Source organism: Mus caroli, unplaced genomic scaffold, assembly GCF_978045245.1.
Source record: "Mus caroli unplaced genomic scaffold, Mus_caroli_1 scaffold_14, whole genome shotgun sequence".
Lineage (NCBI taxonomy): Eukaryota > Metazoa > Chordata > Mammalia > Rodentia > Muridae > Mus > Mus caroli.
The window spans coordinates 51027279-51048583 of record NW_028227269.1 but is presented as its reverse complement, the minus strand read 5'-3'; the positions used below and the strand labels follow the sequence as shown (position 1 = coordinate 51048583).

At 42.5% G+C, this 21305-nt stretch overlaps 1 protein-coding gene across 7 annotated transcripts in view; it reads right to left on the bottom strand.

The window, feature by feature from the left end:
- Positions 1 to 21305, bottom strand: part of Akap6 (A-kinase anchoring protein 6) — a 435939-nt gene that overhangs the window by 333230 nt on the left and 81404 nt on the right. For 3 of the 7 annotated variants that reach the window (XM_085830363.1, XM_029484603.2, XM_021179349.3), the window contains exon 2: positions 3398 to 3761. In XM_085830363.1, the coding sequence (XP_085686489.1) occupies positions 3398 to 3727 (330 nt within the window). In that variant the 5' untranslated portion in view covers positions 3728 to 3761. Of the gene's footprint in view, positions 1 to 3397; positions 3762 to 8922; positions 8955 to 16326; positions 16404 to 16777; positions 16902 to 21305 lie in introns of those variants that run through there. The other 4 variants (XM_029484604.2, XM_029484605.2, XM_029484607.2 and 1 more) reach the window with 4 other exon arrangements.

Below are 21305 nucleotides of genomic sequence, written 5' to 3'. Positions count from 1 at the left end.
AAAAAACTGAGATTAGAACCTCATCGTGGGACCTGCAGGGGTAGGGCTAACCCCTCCCTGGTTCCATACCTGCCTCAGAGCATTCAACTAGGCGACTCCCAACCAGCTTGTCCCAGTTAATCAGTGACCACTCAGCACCTAGAATACCTTGCCACACTAACGAGGCATCTCAGTAGCAGAATCCTTCAGGCAATTAGTGCCCTTTCCCTCCCTGGATATTCTCATGTCCTTCCCCAGAAACTATACAGCCTTTTGTTGACTTGAACAAAGTGTATTAATTCAAACCCACCCCTAAACCCCCAATAAAGAAATATGAACACGCCAGGATTGTCTCAGAGAGCTGCTTCATACTCTCTTTTCTTCCCGCCCCACTCCACTTCACCCCCTCCTGGAACAGTATCTGACTTATGCAGACTGTGGACCCCCAGTTTGCTGGTGGCACCTGCACACCCTGAGAAGGGAGGCTGAACCTGGTACCACATGACATATTCAAAAACTTAAACGTATCAAAATTCCACTGAATAAAGAAATATTATATAATGAAGGAGAAACTTATATAAGCATATCAGGATTCCAAAACTAAGCCCTTCGTGCAGACCACAGTAGCGGCCACACACACTGGAGTTTGCTGACTTTGGGCTCAGTGGAGAAGGGCTCCATTGTTACACACATTTGAGAACATCACAGAGAATTTAGCTAAGTAACTTGATGAAACAACAAAAAGACAGTGCTGACAGAAGCCGTAAAGTAAAATGAAGGTAGACGGTTCCAATTCATCACTGAACAGTCATTGTCTGGTATCATAGGACCACTGTCCTGACTTTACATCTCCTGCAGTTCCTTTCTCAGTGGGGAAGATGGCTCACACCTGAAATAGAGCAATGACAGATACAAGAAGCCTTTCTAAAAGTACAAAGACAGCTACAATGGGAAAGCAGACCTCCCCAGAGATAATGTTTCAAACACTAAATACAACTATACATTAATGGCACGAAAAAATTTACATTCCTATTGTGTTAAAATTTAAGTTTCCATATGTACTTTCTTGGTCATTAGATAATTAAATAATTACATCTAAATAATTAATTTAAATAATTATTTTTTCCTTGTCTTTTGTTTGCTTGTTTTTTATTTTATTTTCTTTTTTAAAAGACTTATGATTTACTTATTTATTTATTTATTTTATGTATATGAGTACACTGTAGCTGTACAGATGGTTGTGAGTCTTCATGTGGTTGTTGGGAATTGAATTTTAGGACCTCTGCTCATTATGGTCAACCCTGCTTGCTCAGTCCCTGCTCACTCTGGCCCAAAGATTTATTTATTATTATAAATAAATACACTGTAGCTATCTTCAGACAGCACCAGAAGAGGGTATCAGATCTCATTACCGGTGGTTGTGAACCACCATGTGGTTGCTGGGATTTGAACTCGGGACCTTCAGAAGAGCAGTCAGTGCTCTTACCCACTGAGCCATCTTGCCAGCCCTATTAGTCTAATTAAGTGAAGTTAATGACAAGTTAGTATTTTTAAGACCATTTGCATTTTTAACAGTGTTTTTAGCTGTGTCTTCTAACGGTAGGTGTGTTACCCCCCTCACTTCTAGCATTTAACTAACTTCCTGTGTACAAGCGAAGGATTTGTGGAATAAGAGCTGATTTGCCTTACAAGCTCAATCCTGTATCAACTTAGGGAAGCCACACACTAGATCAGCACTGGAGAGAGCGGTACAAAGGAGTGTCCTCTAACTTCTAGTTTACTCTCACCCCAAGATGCCCAGGGACTATTCCTCTGAATAAATTATTTCTGGATCCCAGTCACAATACTCCTTGGAGGGCACTATTGGGGGCTGTCATTCTGCTGAGTCTGCCTCCAGCCATAGCTCTGCCATCATGCTGAGATCTTCCCAAGAGAACTATCGGTGGCATGAGGCTCTCTGACTTACACTGATCCTTTTCTCACATGCTCCCCTCTCTTCCTTTCTTACCCCTCCCCTCCTCCCTTCTCTCCTCTGAATCTTCTTTCCCTCCCTGTCTTAAACATTGATGTAGTAACCTAGTGTCCTAGTAAGGTTTTGCCACTTTGACACAAGCTAGAATTATCTGAAAAGAAGGAATCACAATTGAGAAAAATGTCTCATAAGATGAGGCTATAGGTAAGTCTGCAGGACATTTTCTTAATTATGGACTGATGAGGACGGGCACAGACCTTTGTGGATAATACTATTCCTGAGCTGGAGGTCCTGTGTGCTATAAGAAAGCAGCCTGAACACACCATCTGGAGCAAGCCAGTAAGCTGCATTCCTCTCTGGCTTCTGCATCAGCTCTGCCTCCAGGCTCCTGCCTTAAGGTCTTGTCCTGACTTCTTTCAGTGATGGACTGAGACCTGACAGGTGTAAGCTGAGTAAACTATTTCCTCTCCAGGTTGTGTTTGGTCACAGTGCTTTATCACAACAGTGGGAATGTAACCAAGACATCTGGCAGATGATCTGTCACACTAAACGTGAAAGGTGAAGCCAGATAATAGGCTAAGCCAGATCCACTCAAAGCATAGAAACAGGCTGTCTCTTGGCGGCTCACCATGCTTCCATGGTAGCTAAAGGCTGTAAGTCACTTCAGTGTTAAGATCTACGAATCTGCTTAGGCTTTTATTTTATTTTATGAACCAGCTTAGGTAAAACAATCTTCCTTAGGGTATCATCTAACTTGAAGTTTAGACAAAACCTACATGTAATATATATTTTCCCCTTAAGGACCTGGGAGAGAGAAGAGACTATGGCAGGGTTGAAGTCACAGTGTATATTTCTGGAGCCCTCATTTAATTGTATGCTCACCAGCACCCCCATTTCTCTGTGCTGTGACACCTTCAAAAGGTCTCCAGAAGCCACAGACGTTTGAAAAACGTCTGACATTCGACCAGTGGTTATAAAAAGCTCCTTTCTTCTGCATAATGCATTGTCTTCGGATGAAAGACGCTCTACAAGGAGAACATTGCCCTTCCCACCAGGGAAGAAACCACCATTTGCTTCAAAGGCAGGCAGCCTCAGCTTCTGCAGAAGGTACGACCTGCTCTCCATCATGGCTCGATGTCTTTTGTTAAGCCTTTCGGAATCGTTTGTAGATCCTTTAATTCTCTGCAACTGATTTCTATGGCATGGAACAAAAATACCCACCCTGTTTCTTGTATCTCCATTCTATACTCAAAGGCCAGTTTTACTCTAGATAATTGGCAATGTAGTAAAATTAGAAGAACAACGATCTGGTTAACGTCATGAGTAATGTTTTCAAATGTTACTATAGTTCCACCTCAGGCTCTTCCTCATTGACAGTTATAAAACTGAGACTGGCTCAAGATACCAGAGGCAATTTTAGACGTCTTTCCAGAGAGCCTGCCTTACCTTTAGCTGAACTAGATGCACATCCACATGCTTGCTGTCTGCATCCTGCTGGACCGAGTAGGTTAGGTCACGGACCCTCTCTGAGGTCATCCGGAGCCAGGTCTCAATCTCAGGTAAGTGCAGGACAATCTTCCAGTCAGCTGCTGTGTGGAGTGGAGGTGGCTTTCCATACTGCTGCTCAGCATCCACATCCTTCACGGCCTCTTCTCCCTCTCCTTCCTCCTGCTCCACGGTAGGTGTCATGTTGATGGCCATGGGCGAGGCATCAGTCGCCATGGGGTCTGGGTCCTGGGACCGCAGTGGGGAAAGGGTCACGCTCATGGTTAACATGGAGAAATCTAAGCCTTACTTCTTTCCAAAACAGCTGAAAGGCAAAAGGAAATAGGAAAGCAAAGTCAGACTAGATTGCCAAATAAAGCAACGATACTTCGCAGAAGAAACGGGGTTTCTAAATAAAGCCAGGTTCTAAATTAAGAAACCACTGCTCATAACAAAAACAGAAAGAGGGGTTTTGATTTTATACATTCTAGTCGAAAGACCCAGTAAGTAACACAAAGCATGGTGATACTGTCTCTCCAAATATCCATTTTCCCACTTCCTTAGTAACAAATACTGAGATTTAACTGTGAATGTTCCTGTCCTGAATTTAGAACTAGAGTCCTCCATTTCCTTTGCAGCTAGCTGTAGCCCGGTAGCCAAGTTTCAGCCAATGAGAAGTGTAATAGCTATGCAGAAATTCTGATAGCTGTTTCAAGGGACCGCTGAACTAGAATAAGCCACCTGCCGGCCCATCTGCTCTCCACCGTTACTCCAGTCTCTATGGTGGACTCCATGGCTGGGGCTCTAGCTCCACATCAGGCCAGGAGATGCTCTGGGATGCTCTTAGGGGAGGATGGTGAAGCACAGAGCTATGAGTGTAGGTCATAAGATACCAAGGAGCCTTTCTGCCAGTACTGCTGACATGTGAAAGGAAAGAACGAATTTCTACTGTGTCAAAACAATGATTAAAGGGGCTTTCCTAATGTACGCATCCAAACATCATTTTGACTAAAACCAACATAGTCAATACATGAAGTAAAAAGGGAGGGTGTTCTAATTATCAAACACACTGTGTTAGTATCAGATATTGTCTGTTTTGAAGATTTGGATAGATGACAGTTATACATAGATAATAGCTCCACAAGCAGACAGACAGGCAGAGATGATAGATATAAATAACATGTAGCAATTCCAAAATGTTAGTTTCTTGAAAAAGAGATTATACCATAAAGCTCTAATTAATACTGATTAATTAATGTCACACTCAGGTTACATTAATATAATATCCAGTTATGTTGAAAATTTCAGAGGTATTTGAAATTTTACGAGTAATAAGTTGTTCTGATATATAGCAAAAGGGTTACCAGTAAAAAGGTGAGATTAGCAACTGCATATCATGGTGAACTAAGTTTGCTTTTGAGGATAAAGGTTAGTTACTAACAACGATCGTGCTCTTCTGAAAGTTGTCTAGCATAAAGTACCCTTTTGGCTCTTATGTTTTATAATAAATGGGTGCTATTTCAGCCCTGGGAACAGCTTGTATTCAAGGCTAATGGATTTCTTTGTGTTTTACACCACCACATTGTGGTGGTGGTTTTGTTTGTCTGCTTGTTTGTTTAGTACATTCAAGTTATACTTTCATTACTGACAAGTAACTGATCAAAAGTTCAGAAAGTTAATGTGGTTATCAGAAAGCAGCTCACACATTTTGTCAGATTCTTAATATTCACTTAGCAGCTGCCTTTGCTTCCGTTTTGCTATAACAACGGCCGTTACCAAAGCAGTCTGGGGCAGAAACTGCAGGAAAGAGCTATTTCACCTCAGAGGTCATAGTCTACCATGACAGGAAGTCAGGGCAGGAACTCAGTCCAGGCACCTGGAGGCAGGATCTGAATTGAAGCAGAGGCCATGGATGAGTACTGCTTACAGGCTTGCTTCACACCCCCTGCTCTCTTACACAACCCAGGATCACCAGCCTAGGGGTGGTACCACCCATAGGGCACTGAGCCCTCCCAACATTAATCATTATTCAAGAAAAAGACTACCACCAACCAAAGGGTATACACGGGTGGGTCCATGGCTCCAATATGTATGTAGCAGAGGACTGCCTTCTCTGGCATGAGTGGGAGGGGAGGCACTGGGTCCTCTGGAAGCTTAATGCCCCAGAGAAGGGAGAAGCTAGAGGGGTGAGGCGGGAGTGGGTGGGTGGGGGAACACCATCTTAGAGGCAAAAGGGAGACAGAGAGGACGGGGGTTTGCAGAGGGGAGACTGGAAAGGGGAACAACATTTGACATGTAAATAAATAAAATAATCATTTTTTTAAAAATAGAAAATGTACAATAACACATGGCAGAAAGAAAGAAAGAGAGAGAGAGAGAGAGGAAGGAAGGAAGGAAGGAAGGAAGGAAGGAAGGAAGGAAGGAAGGAAGGAAGGAAAGAAAAGAAAAGAAAAGAAAAGAAAAGAAAAGAAAAGAAAAGAAAAGAAAAGAAAAGAAAAGAAAAGAAAAGAGAGAGAGAAAGACTTGCCCACAGAACAATCTGATCAAAGCATTTTCTCAATTGAGGTTCTGTCTTCCCAGATGACTCTAACTTGTTTCAAGTTAAATAAATAAATAAATAAATAAATAAATAAATAAATAAATAAAATCAGCCAACACTGTAACAAAAATAAAGTTATTCTTATCTATCAATATAGAAGGGGAAAAAAATCAAGACAGCTCCCAGCATGACCAACCTGTAACTGTCCACACCTAATGAGCATGGAAAACTACTAGATCTACAGAACTGACAAAGTACGTGAGAGTGGGGTGGGTAAGAGTGGGGTGGGTAAGAGTGGGGTGGGTAAGAGTGGGGTGGGTAAGAGTGGGGTAGGTACTCCGCATTTTTTAAGTACTCTTCTGGCACTGCTCTACAACCCCTCTCCTGGCTTCCTTGTTTCTCCCTCTTCTCTCTGCTCTCTGATCCCCTCCCCTCCCCACTCCCTCTCCCGCACTCTCCTCCCCCACCCTCACAAGGACCCATGTAGCACACACTCATCTCAGACTTATGTATTCAAAACTGACTTTAAAGTTCTGATCATCTTGCTCCTAGCGCCCAAGTGCTGGGACGCCTGGAGTGCATTGAGCTAAGTAAAGTTAATCAGTGACTCTTCGGAAGCAAGGTGGTTTGCAAAAGGCAAGCACATCTCATTAAGTTGGCTGGCCCCCTTTGGTGCCTGCCTTAGGAAGCTGCCTGGTGACAGGCAGGAGGGAGAAATACATCCCTCAGATTTTCAACCACCTTGTGTTTAAAATTTATTAAATGATAACAATACTAGCCTTATCTAATAAAAATCTCAAATATAACAAACTTTAACAGAAGGCTTCCAATCCCTTCTGAGCTACCTCCGTGCTTCCCAAGCCATACCCCAGTATCACACAGGTGCTGACTCTGACTTCCCCGAACACATCTAAATTATTAATCAGTTCACTGCTTTCTAGGGGACAAATATCAAGTCTCAGTCTCAGAAAAATAAATCTGATAACAAAGGTTAGTAAAGCCTTCTTGTTCAGGGTGGTAAAACTGGTTACACATGGAGAACGCACTGATGTAACAATGATTGTCTCGAAAACTTGACTGTGCCAAAGGTCAACTAGGAGTCGGGCTGCTGTGCCCTGAGCTGCCTCAAATGCAGAGTCACCTACGTGCCCAAGACCCTGTATGGCACTTACTGACGGGCAGTTTCGTCAGATTCCTAAAGCAAGTGATTCATATCCTACCTTAAACTAGAGATGTATCAAGACTCAGCTCACCCAATCGCAGATCTGTCTTATCCCACATTTCCACATGTGCTGTCAGGCTACACACAGGTAAGTACAGGACAGGCACTCAGTGCCTCTCAGACTTAGTTTCCTCAGCTGCAGAATGAAGGGACCGGACTGGAGAAGAATCTGAGGCTGCTCACAGTGAGAGATCCAGGGATTTCACAGCCATTACTCTTTCTTTTCTATTCTTATCATGTGTAACTACGACATATTGGCTCTCTGTTACACTAAAGCACACAGATAGAATCAACTGGCTTCTCATAGTTCATAGGAAAAAAATTACTAAGAAAAATAATTTCTAAAGCATAGTTAGCGTTGATAATTTTTCCCAGAAGAACGAACATGACAAGGGCTCCCCTCTAGCAATCGTCCCCTCAAGACTAGTGACATAGACATGGTTCTTGTGTGGGGCCCAAAACAATAGGAAAACTAGACAGAAAGGTGTCTGGGGAGGACCAAATGTGCATTACTCCCTGAAAGCCCTGAAAGGCAAACTTCAAAGCAAGATTTCCTGTGACAAATGTTCAACTATTCCAACTGAACGGAAGGAACTTTCCATGTACCCCGGGCATGTCGATGAAGCGAGGTTTACTGAGCTCACACTTGAGTTTCTGTTGTGTACTTTTCCTTACCAACACTTTTGCCACTGAGAAATGAGTGCATGTGTCAAACACTTAGCAAGCAAGGGACATGCTATAAGTGAATCAATCACATGGTTCATGGGAAGCAATCAATATGAACGTTTGATTTTCAATTCTGACAGTTCACATAGCAGCAGAGCAGCAGCCATGGCTACGCTCCCTGGTTTTCGTAAAATTCACATCCGATGGGAAAGATAAACGTATGTAATTCAAGGCAACAGCTTCGACACGCAGAGACCACGGTAGTGATCTTTGGGTGGAGCTTCCTGCCCTTATCCTGGTTACTTTTGAAACATATTCCACTTCAACACAAACAGTGGGGCACGATTTTCTACTTCTAGGTGCTGCAAGTTCTATGCTTTTCCTTCGTGAGTCACTTCATAAAGGAAAAGAGGCCTTCTAGTCACAGAGATGTTAGAAAAGAAAACGCCACTAGACAGCAGGTCACGACAGTACAAGTGAGAGCATCAGCCCAAGAGCATACAGGTACCCACCGAGCTGCAACTGACTCCAAGAAGACAGAAGACCGATCAATCAGCGTTTGAAACCCAAGGGCCTCTCCCTCCCTCCCATCACCAACTGTTTGTCTGTGGTCACCTTCCCTGCATTAGAGATAATGCCTCCTTTTATCCAGGCGCCTGTTAAAAATAGCATCCATCAAATCCACCCTTTTCCGTGCAACTAAAGGAGAGGCACTATATGAAGCACAAAGGCAGAAAGAAGTGGCAACCTTAAGTCTTTCCTCATGAATTTGTGTGAGAGTTTTCCCTACCTTACTCTACTTACTATCCCGTGAAGACAGAAGAAAATGCACCACGGATTGCTTAATAAGGACTGGTACTGGTAGCTCTCTAGCAGTCCAAAAACTTTTGAGTTGAAGCCTGAGGTTCCCAGGATGCATTTGCATATGTTTAGATGAGAGCGGCCTTCTTAGGGAAAATCAAAACGCAAAGACCCGAGCTGTCCAGCCCTCAAATTGCCCATCTCCTTTCTCCTGTAATTTCCCTCTCTTAAATCAGAAGCAGAAAAGTGGGAACCTACCAACTGTACTCACTGTAAATGCTTGCTTGGTTCCTAAGGTCCCTTCAGGATTAAGCCTCTGGCTCCTCCTCCTCCGCTCCCCACCCTGGCTTTCCGCTTGTAGCCAAACAAGATAAAGGCCAGTGTCAGCTGCTCCAAGCTGGCAGGGCTGTGCAGCAGCTTCGGTGCTCACTCGTTGGTGGTGACCTAACTCCCAAGTGAGGTCTGCTACCCAGTCCCTATTTGGAAGCCATTGTATATGTCACAGGCTGCAGTCACAGGCAGGGCTTTTGTAAACAGGCAGTGCCGAGTGTGAACTGGGCAAAGGAGATAGTTGCCAAAACAAGGACGCCTAAGGAAACGAGTGCTCTGTGGACAGAAGACAGTCAGCCACCGCTCAGAACCAGGATGGTACTCCCCACAAACCAAGCATGCCTGAGGCCAGATAAAGTAAGGGTCAAGGTGTGCTAGCTGTCAAAGCTGTCTGACTAAGTGGGCTTGTGTGTTCCCTCTCTCCTCAAGAAACTTTCTCTCATGTCTGTATTCCATGATGTGAGAATCAGTCTCATGATTACATGAACCCACCGTAAGCTTGAACACAGCCTTCCACTCCCTGCTTGCTCGACGGGGCTAATTTTAGTCACACTAACACATCTGCGTGCTACATGTCGCATCTTACAAAACAGAGGTAGAGGCAATTGTGTTAGGTGTGATCCCATCAATTCTGACCTAACAAACGGTCCCTTTTTCTCCTTCCCTTTCATTTCCTCCTCTTCTATTCTGATAACCACTTGTCACAGAGCCCATTCATACTGACATTTAGAAAGGAAAAACTCATCTTCTAGATGTTGACAAGCAGGCTGGGACAGACTGCCACAGTTTAAAGGCTCACCCTGGAGCTAACGGCGTTTTCCCCCTTTCCGTGTTTTAATGTCCTCCCACAGACACATGGCTGATTACACCCACCCCTCACTCAGATAGCCTGTGTGGAAATTATGCTTTTCCCCTCAGCCACTCATCAGTGTTGCGATGGCATCTTCCATCGCAATGCTGCGCTGCTTCATAAATCATGATCCTTCCTCAGCCCCTTCTCCCAGATTTTCTGAAGTATGGATAGCCAACCTGACCAGGCCAGTCTCGTGTTTTCTTTCTTCCAGGACAGAAATAAGTCTCTGTCACCGAGATTCACTTGGCTGTGTAAGGCAGTCGGCCACAAAGCCCACCCCATCATCAGTGTGTCCGTGGGTCACGACGAGATGGATGCTCATCACTTTTGCTCCCACCCCAAGCTGACAAAGTCACCTTTAAGTAGTAGGCAGCCGTTTTTCTCTTATTTGAGAAAATGTCTTGAGAAAGACTAGATTTGTAAAACACTCATCTTAAGATAGACATAGAGACAGGCAGAGTTCTGGTCCAGCCAGGGCTGCCAACAGGACTACATACATACCTTGTCTGAAATATACAAAGTAAAGTACCAGTATTGTTACTTAGCCACAGCTATTAATGTGAATAAAGTGAATTAAGATTCATTTCAAATCAGCTGACGCTACTGAGAAGCAACTATGTGTAAAACATCTTATGTTTATATGATGCACTGCGTTTAGCCTCAGGAATTACAATTGTATAGGGACAATCTCTGTCTCTCCTACCCCAGCACTTCTACATACTACATAGGCAAGAAGTAGTCAAATACACACATGCAAACTAAAAGAATGGCATTCATCCTTGGACAGAAACATAAAAAGCACCATTTGCTGGGAAAGCTGATATTTGAGAGGACGTTGATGGGATTCTAGGCAGGGGAAGCGGGTTAATAAAAACAATCCTACACCATGAAGTAGGAAAAGTCAGCAGATAACTGTTGAGAGAACTGAGAATTCAGTGTGGCCCAGGAGTAGGGGCACAAGAGAAACCGCAGCCACGTTCCGATAGCTTTGAACACTCTATACATGAGGCTTGGAATGAATCTCACGGGGCTTCGGAATCTGAAAAGATGGCTTAAAAAGAGAAAGTGGAGAAAGTGAGACAATAAGCGACACGTGGAAGCTTATTTATTAAGAAAGGGAAATGAAAAATAAAAATGCAGAGAATTAAGACTCCTTTTTCTAGGCAAATCTTAATCAATGCAGAATATAACCTTAAAACTGCCGGTAGTACAAGAAAGAGTGGAGAAAGGAGGGAGGCAGAGAGGGAAGGAGAGAGGGAGGAGGCTGACTTTATAGCAGAGTGATTAAGGGGACTTTGTGTTCTGTCCTACCTGCCCCATTAAATATAAAAAGAGGTCTCCATTTTTAGTTCTCCATTAGCTCCGGCTCACAATCATATCACAGATTTGAAGTGGAAAACTTTTAAATACCATTTCATATAATCATTTGACTTTTTTCTTGTTCTAAAATTTCTTTCAAATTCATTTCACAGTAATACATACTAAATCAAACATTGTCAAGATGGAAGCACCGAGGTTAAAAGATCCTTTCCATCTCCATGTTCTTACCTCCTGACAAGTGATGAGTCTCTCTATTCATATCCTTCATCATTATGCAAAGTAAGAAGGAAGATGAACCAGGACAGCAGAGTAATCTTTGAACATCCTGAATTCCAAAATTCCTTAGTCACCTGTATTAATGCAGTGTTTGGTGACTCTGTGTACATCCTCAGATACTAACAAGTTTCTATAGAGGTTGCTAAGGAATTATCTAGGTAGACAGCCCACTGAATACAGCTACCTAATTTTGCTCTCTCCTAAATGCCTACAATCACTACCCCCCACCCACCCCCAAAAAAGGCATTTCTGGTAAGGAAATACCAAAAATCAGAGGGAAAAACAATGTTTTGAAAGCTACAAATTAGATAAAGAAGCAATACATGGCTTTTATAACTTACAAACGCTAAATACTAAGCCAGTAATTCAGGGAGGACAGAAGAAACACGCCTTTTCTTTCAAGTATTTTGGAACTGGTGAATCTAGGCATCTCTGCAGATAGACACGGAGTAGTGCCTGGAGGAGATAATAGTACCCAAATGAGGTCTGGTCTTTGTCCCAGCTCCTAAGAGGAACTCCCTAACTCCATGGGGTTTCCTAAGTAATCAGAAGGACTGGGAATGGAGCCTGATGGCTGAGGGATCAACCAGCCCTGTGATCACAGCATTAGTACTTTTACCTGGCTGCCTCTACTCTGAAGCCCCAAGGAAAGACAATAGACTTTGAAGCTCAGGAGTGCGTCCAAAGTTGGCAGCACTTGATGAATTGTGTGTGTGTGTGTGTGTGTGTGTGTAGGTACATGTGTAAATGTACACATGGAGGTTAGAGGTCAATGTTGGGTGCTTTCTTCATTTACTTTCCACCTTACTTTTGGAGACAAGGTCTCTTACTTAGTGTACAGTGATTTGAGTAGATCCCTAAACTGCCAGCAAGCCACGAGGCTCCTTCTTTCTCTAGAACCCCAGCGCTGAGGTTACAGGTTTAAACTGCTATGCCCAGCTTTTTCTGTGAATGAGAGGGGTCTGGACACAGGCGTTCATGCTGGTGTGGCAAGTTTACTGAATGAGCTATCTCCAAATCTTTGGATTTCTTAACATGGAAATTTAAAAAAAGAGAAACCCAACTGTTTTTCTTAAGAAGGAAAAATAAGGCCAGTCTACTAAGGACAAAGTAAACCCTTCTCAAAAAGAGGCCAACAAATGGCCAACCAATGATCGATCTAATGGCCAACCAATGATCGATCTAACCGAGCATCAGGGGAATGTAAGTCAAGACCCTGGGATACTGCCTTACTCCAAGAGAATGGCAAGCTAACACAATTTGGCAGGAATATAGAGAACGAAGAAATCCTGTAGACTACTGGGGTGATGTCATCAGTATAGCCACACGGAAAGCAGTAGCAACTCCTCTAAGATTGAAATTAAAACTGTTGTGGGATCTAGGAAGTGCACTACTGAGTATAGCATCAAAGAAGAGACGAAACATATCATACCCAGACCTGTGTTCCTGTTTATTTAAACCCAACTCACAACCACTGAAATACGGAAACAACACAGATGCCGTTCATTAAACAAGTAGAGAGAGTTCGAGTGGCATATGTAAACAGTGAGATGTTATTCAGTCATTAAAAAGAATGGCATGCTGTCACTTGCACACACATGGGTGGAACTGGAGGTCACTGTGTTCATTGAAATAAGCCAGACAAAGAAAAACGAAATCCTATGTGTTCTCGATCATGTGCAGAGACAAAAATATACTACTCTCAAAGAGCAGGCGGGATATTGGTCACTGGACACTATGCAGTTCAGAGGGGAATGGAGACAGAATGAAATCTCATAATGTACTCTGAAACACAGGATGGAGAAATTCCTCCTGGGTCCTCAGCACAGTAGAGTACCTATCAGTTACAATAATCTATGATCGATTTTAAAATCAGGAGTAGAATATGAAGTTCCCAATAAATAAAAATAATTAAGCAGGAGATGAGAATACTTGTCATACTTATTACACATTCTATACATGTACTAAATTATCATAATGTATCTCATAAAATTGTATAAACATTATATCTTTAACAAAATAAAAGAAAGAGAAAAAAGAGAGAAAGAAAGAAACAAACAAACAAACAGAGAGAGAAAACAACAAAGAAAGAAAGAAACAAAGAAGGTAGAGGGAGGGAAGTGGAATGGCTCTGGAGAAGTAAGTAAATAAGTCAGTCAAGAAGGGGGGAGGGGATAGGGGGCTTACAGAGGGGAAACTGGGAAGGGGGATAATATTTGAAACGTAAATAAATAAAATAACCAAAAACAAAAAACAAAAATAACTAAAAATATATTTATTGCAATGTGTCATTGGTCTGGTTCAACATGTCTGGCTTCTGTGACACCATCAATATTGGATCTTCACCTTGACTCCTCCCAGTTATCCTGTTGTTGCCCTGTGTCATGGAGATCCGGCAGCTTTGGAACAGCAGGACCAGCCCTTTGACGAGCTCCAACGGTTCACAGATGGTGTAGGTTTTGGGGTGGGCTAATTCATAGCTCTGGATCAAGCTTATCAAGTTATCAGTTGACCACTTTATTGCAACCCTGGGGTGAGCTCTACCACACTGTTCAGGCTAGCCCACCCAATTCTGCCAGTGGCAGGAGACACAGTCAACTCTCCTGCCCTCACACCCTGGGGGCCAGCTCACCTGTGCCCCAGGGCCTGGCTCTACTGTGCTTCCCATGGCAGGGCCTGCAGCTGGCCAGGGGCAGGGCCACCTCACCAGCACTCATGACCCCAGGGACAGGGGGTGAGGGGTGGAGCACAACACTCCTGAGCCCAAGCCACCTCAGGACAGATGAGTAGCCAGAGCGGTTTTCCCACGCTCACACCCTCAGGGTGGCTCACCCTCACCCACTCCACCAGGGTCAGCTCTTCTGTGCTGCCCAGGCAAGGCAGCACCATACTTTCAAATACAACATTCCTTTTGACTCAATTCAGTAAAACTGCTGCACACATTTCACTATAATAATCTTTTAGAAATAACTTTAAGAACTCTATAACCAAGAAGACATTTCTAATTGACAACCACTAGCCCACTGGAGTCTCACTGGGTACACAAAGCACCCTTAAGGGCAACCCCATAGCCTTCAGTAAATGCTAACACAAAACAAACTCAACAAAAAAAAACAAAAACAAAAAAAAAAAAAACAAAAAAGGCCGGGCGGTGGTGGTGCACGCCTTTAATCCCAGCACTTGGGAGGCAGAGGCAGGCGGATTTCTGAGTTCGAGGCCAGCCTGGTCTACAAAGTGAGTTCCAGGACAGCCAGGGCTATACAGAGAAACCCTGTCTCGAAAAAACAAAACAAACAAACAAAAAAAAACAAAAAAACAAACTCAAGGGAATTTTTGGAGATTTTCTTTTTGTTTCAAATTGCTCTGTTTGTGCTTTTTGGGTTTTGGGGTTGTTTGTCTGTTTGTTTGTTTTTTAACTGGTCTTTTGTTTAAATGTCATGATTTCTGATTTTGTGGTTTTATGGGTGTGTGTGTGTTTCTTCTGCTTTTTCTTTTTTCTTTTTACTTTTCATTGTGATTTGTTTTATTTGCTTGTTTGTTTTCCAAAGAGAGGGTGAAAGAAGGTGTGGAGTTTGGATTGGGGTGGGGGGACTTGGGTCGGGAGGATCTGGGAAGGCATGAGGAAGAGGGAACCACCATTGGACTCTAGTATATGAAAGAGTGTTTTCAACATGTAAGGAAGAAAGAAAAAGAGAGAAGGAGGGAGGGAGAGAGAGAGAGAGAGAGAGAGAGAGAGAGAGAGAGAGAGAGAGAGAGAGAGAGAGAGAGAGAGAACTGCCTCCCCCAGTTAAGCCTGTTGCAATGATGAGGGACAAGCAAAGGGGAGATCAGGGTGAATCTAAGCTGTTTCAGTGTTCGTCCTAACAAGTACATGTATTGTAGGGAGGCTAACTTTTATTTTCGAAGACAAGTGAATCAGGCCAAAAGATCAAATGAATTGAGCCAAATCTTTCCATTGATGTCAATTTGCCTTCTGCTGCTCATTCTGCAATGTGAGAACACCTCAAATAACTACTATGCTTTCTCTCAGAAACAGAGGACTGTGTGGGTGAGGAAGTCTCAAAAGGACTGGGATTCCCAAACCCATTTTCCTATTCACAATACTCCTTCACCGTAGCTTCTCAGATATTAGATGCCTCTAGTGTCAACCTGAGATTATAACAATGGCAGGCGCCCTGGCTCCAAAGGTCTCCCATGAGCAGGAGTCCTCCTGAGTTCCTTATCGCAGAAGCCGCTTCCACAGGCCTGCGTCTGTGCCTGCTTTCCCAGAGCGGTTTCAGTAAGACAGAGCCTGTTTGTTTCAAACATCTTACTGTCCTTCTGCTCTAAATCTACCAAGTTCATGAAGCAGTCAAGCATTTCAACCCAATCAGGCATCTAAATCAAAAGTTAATGTCTGATTGAATCAGACTTTGCTACAAAAGGAACTGGTGTTTTGAAAAATATCCATAGAGCACTGAGGATCGTATATAACTAGACCTTCAAAGAAAAATACCACACATATTTTAAGTACTAGGTAGATAGTACAAGCGCAAGGATGTTGTGTTTATATTGGAAGATATAAAAGCACGAGGCATAAATTCTCCTCCACTGGATTCTTGTTTTTTAATAAATTAATTCATTCATTGTTTAATAAAAACACATAGCTACAATAGGTCTTCGGATTAGGAGCTAATGACTTCAAATCTCTACAGAGAGTCCAATAGCTCTTGTATCAACCTTAGAAGACTATGGTTTGAATTCTACCAGACACTTTGGCAGCTCTTCCATTCATCAAAGGCAACAAAAAGATTCATATTTTGAATTTAGGGCTTCTCTAAATGTCAGGAACATCAAGGACCACAGGCTGGATACCACTCAAAGGCGGACTCACAGTCTCTCACCTATGCCATCGGCATGCTAGGGCCTGAAAGCTCCGTCCAGCCGTCTGCTCTCTCCACTTCCCACCACCCGAGCTGAGCTGCGGAGAGAAAGAGGAAGCTGCAGTTTCCACGAGGTCACAATCTGAGCTGCTCACTTACTCTGCGACTCAGCTAAGCCTGCAGCCACGCCCCACACAGGGGAGCAACTCGCAGCATCCACCAGCAGCTTGGTGGCATGAAAGATGACTGTGCACCCAACGTTTCAATTTTTCATGTCTTTCCCCTGTAGGCAGTAGTTTCTCATAATTGATGTGGCAATCAGAAACAGCGGGGCCTTCTCAGTAACCTCTGTCTGTCTCCTTTTGACTCATGCACCACATCGCAGTCAGATCCATCACATGACACAGCTACTTTTGTTCCCACTTAGTCATTTACAGCAGCTACAAAAGAATCTCAGATACAGTCTGCTCACCGTGGCTTCTGTTTATCGCACACTTTGCTGTGATCCTGACGTTGCTAACAGTTCTGCAGGATTCAGGCGCTGATGTGCCTCCTGGAGGTCCTTTGAGTTTCTTCAGCAAGAAATGCCATTTTGCCTGCCAGTAAAATGAGTGATGTGGAATATTTCTAACAGTCAGCTGCTTCAGTTTTTTAAAAAAATAATTTGGGGGTGACCTCTAATAACCTGATCCTATGTGATAAGGGTTCTATTTCATTCTTTTAACATATAATAGAACGCCAGTTGCTGGAAGGCTACAGTTTCCCTCCTTCAATGTGAAAATTGATGTGATTTTTTTTTAAATTAGAATACAATTACATCATTTCCCCTTTCCTTTCTTCTCTCCTATTCTTCCTATGTATTCTGCCTTGCTCATTCTCAAATTGACTACCTCTTTCTCTTTAATTGTAGTTGTGGGATGTGTGTGTGTATGTGTGCGTATCTCAAAATATAAATGTGATCTAAACCGTCCACAGAATATTACTTGTACATATATGATTTCGGGACTGAGCACTTAGTAATTAGATAACCAATTGGAGATTCTTCCCTGGGGAAGACTATTTCTCCTGACCTCAGAATTCCTTAGTCACCTGCAGGTTTTTGTCTAGAGCTGGGGCCCCATGAGCCCTCCCCTTTCCTTCTTAACATGTGTATTGATATCATACTTGTTTAAGTCTTGTTTAGAAACTGCGTTGATGAGACTTCATGAGTGCAGCCTCTGAGACATTTCTGGGAGATGCAGCCTCGCAGCAACCTTCCTGATTTCCTAGCTCCTACAGTCTTTCTGTTTCCTTGTCTGCTGTGATCCCTGAAACTTAGATACAGGAGTTGGGTTGTAGATCTATGGGTTGGAGATGGGCTCCATACAATCACTTATTGTCTGCATTTGTATCAGTTGTAGTTTCCTGTAATGGTCTCCATCTGTTCTTTCTTTAAAGTGAAACATATTACTTATCTGTGGGTATAATGGATAAATATTTAAAATGTAGATGTGGATAATGCTGGTTGAGTCAAGTGACAGTTGTAGGTTCTTCTCCAGGGTTCATTATTTTACTAGCCTGAGGTAGTTGGCTAGGTTTCCAGGACCAGGCGTGGCTTTCCTCTTGTTGATCAGATCTTACATTCAGGTAAATAGCTGAAGGTTACTACCAAGACATGAGCACCACTATTGTACCCTTTGGAATACTGTGTGTGCCATTCTGGAATCTGTGCCTTCTGGTTCTTGTGGTTCACAGTTGTCATAGATGGGCAGGATTGTGGGTTGCCTCCCTCCCTTAGAGGCTTACGTGGGGGTTCTGGTACCATGAAAGATAGACCAGAGGAAGAAGATTTTCAGGGTAGATCCAGTTTGGATCCTCAGAATCCTGTGTCCAAAGTGTTTGGTGTCTTCAGAAATAGGAGTTTGTTTTCATCCTCTGGGAGGTAATGAAGAGCAACTGACATAGCTCATGTTTATGATATGAAATTTTTAAAGAAAACAGTTAGCCCTATCTATAAGAAGCAGAGGGATATGCTAGCTGACCGTTTAAGGGGAGAGGGGGATTGTTGGCTCCTTTAGATTTGCATTGACCAAAGTATTCTGGCAAAAAGTGGATCAGCATGAGCTCACCCTTTATCCCCCGGGAACAGCTGCAGCTTCTAAGCTCAGTGTCTTCTCAACCGAAAAGAGCACGCCTCAGCACTTCTCAGTCAGGTTTCCCAAAGGATACTTTAAAGGAGGAAATACCTCGCACTTAACAAACTCATCAAAATGTGGCGAGATGTATCCATATCTAAATGCAGCAAGGTTTCCATTACAACAGATACGCAGCATGCAAGAAGAACATTGTCCCGAGCTCAGATTATAAAGCAGTCACTTGAGTCAAATAGCACTGGGTTTTATTCTTCAAGGACTTATAAAGAAAAAAATAGACAAACTGGGATTCACAAAAACTTAAAACACTTGTTAAAAAAAAAAACACCCAGTATCAACAAAAAAACAGCAAGTGGCAGGATGGGAGAGAAATACCAATAAATAATGTATATGAAAAAGGATGAACAAATAGAATATACAGAAAACTAAAGGACACAAAAACAAAAACAACCCAACTTTAAAAATGAGCAAAGAAATAAAATATATATTTCTCCAAAGAAGGTATAAAATGGCTAATAAATCCACAAAGCATTATCAAACATCAGCAACCACTAGGGAAACGCTCCCCAAAGCTAGAAGAGACTAAGTCCCGAACAAACAAACAAGCAATCAAAAGCATGAAGGTGTAGAACTATCAGAACCTTTATGTTAACATAAGTATGAAGCAACCCAGCCCTGTAGGAAACAATGTGGCAGTTCTGGAAGAAATTAAAAATAGAATCAGCAGCCAGAAAAGATCCAAGGGAAAAAAAATTCCCTTTTTGGATACAGAGCCAAAAAGGAACGAAAACATCCTCAGAGAGAGAAAATCGTGTACTCGTGTTCAATAGCAGCAGTGTTCACAACAGCCAAAACACGGAAGCAACCAAGGGCTCATCCATCAGCTGATGAATGGATAAACAAAATGTAGTAAATACATACAATAGGGTATTATTCAGGCTTAAATGGGAAAGGCATTCTGACACAAGATGAATGAACCTTGGAGACAGTATGCTAAGTGAAACAAGCCTATCACAAAAGGACAAATACTCTATGATTTCACTTAAACAGCCAAAACCACGAAGCCGGGCAGTGAAGTGTGGATGGTCAGGGGGTGAGGGGAGATGAATTAGGAGTTATCCTTGGTAAAGTTTACAGACAGGGAGTAAGATGTTTGTGGGGATGGCTACACAACCATATGAATGTTTTTAATTCCACCGAGGGATTAATTTTAAAATTATTCTTACCAAAAATGCTTATAAAGAAGAAAAAAATATTTTTGCACACGCATGAAATTCCCGACATATAAATATATCTAAATAAAAGTGATCTTTATGATAAATTCATGTCACGTGTCTCTTAACAGAATTGTTAATAAATGAGATCTAGTAATAAAATCAAGGGAGTGTCAAAAATCATGAAAGTTTGAATTCTATAGATCTAAAATTTCAGCTAAATGAATATAGGATCTCATATTGATACATGAATTGATTTCAAGCACAATTCAGGACACAACCTAAAAACACATAATCAATACTGTAATTGTTAGTGTTAATTGTCAACTAGACAGAATCTAGAATCACCCGGGAGACAGGTCTGGTCCTGCCTGTAAGGGATTTTCTTGATTAAGTTAACTGAGGTAGGAAACAGCATCTTAACTGTGGGCCGCACCATTCCCTAGGCTGGGATCCTGAACTGTGTAATGGACCATGGATAAACATGGTGAGACTAGTATCCACTGTTCTCTGTGCCTTATTGTTGACTTATTGTGAGCAGTTGCTTCAAGCTCCTGCTGTCTTGACTTCTCTGACGGTCCCTCAGAACCGTGGGCAGGAAGCGACCCTTTCTCCTTTGAGTTGTTTTTGTCAGAGTATTTTGTCACAAACGGGGAAAGAAGCTTAGGTAACAACCAAGAAAATTTCTCAATACTACCTGAATATCGGCATCATTGCAACATCCGCCCAACCCCTGGAGAATGTGTGTGCTGCCACAGAAGTACTTCGGGATGACGTTATCTCAGAGCTCCTGTGAGTCACTGTCTGTAAGGCATTAGATCTCCCAAGGAATATATCACCACGCAGACTTAACCATGCACACTTCTTAGACACTAATTCTTTCTGAGTACCAATAATATCTAAGTCCCTAAAGTACTGGAGACACGTATCTAAACTCTCATCCTGGATTAACCCTTTCCTCTCCAAGTTTGTTTTGGTCATGGTGTTTTGTCACAGCAATAAAGAGCGAATCAAAGTCATCCACTGTCACCAACCATTTCCCTCCCCTAAGACAAAAAACTGAACAGACGTGGAAACCACCCAGAAGTTTCAGTGGGCCATACTCTTTCTCAACTTGGCTATAAAATGTAAGTGCTTTAAATATTTCTTTATATTTTGCATTACCTTAAAATATTCTCTTAACAGTAGAAATAACATATATTAATATATACATGTATGATTAAAAAATGTCTACTATGGGATAAGGTTAGCTCAAGTGAATCTTTTTTCTCTATCAAAATGCAAACAAGCAGGTCAATTAATTCTGCTGCAAAATTTCATAAGGGGAGCTCTGTCAACCAGGAGAGTAAAAAAATCCTCCTGAGGGGATGGACATTCTCAGAGTAGAGTAAGCAGAACATCACTCCCTCAGAGGGGACTGTTTGACATAAGTTCTGCAATGTACCACTGACACAATACTTACAAATGGCTATATCTGGGAACTCTATCTCCAACCATGATTTTCTGAAACTGAGCTACTAACATTAGCTTCTTTTTTGTTGTTGTTGTTGTTGTTGTTGTTGTTGTTGTTGTTTCTTTTTTTTTCGAGACAGGGATTCTCTGTATAGCCCTGGCTTCCTGGAACTCACTTTGTAGACCAGGCTGGTCTCGAACT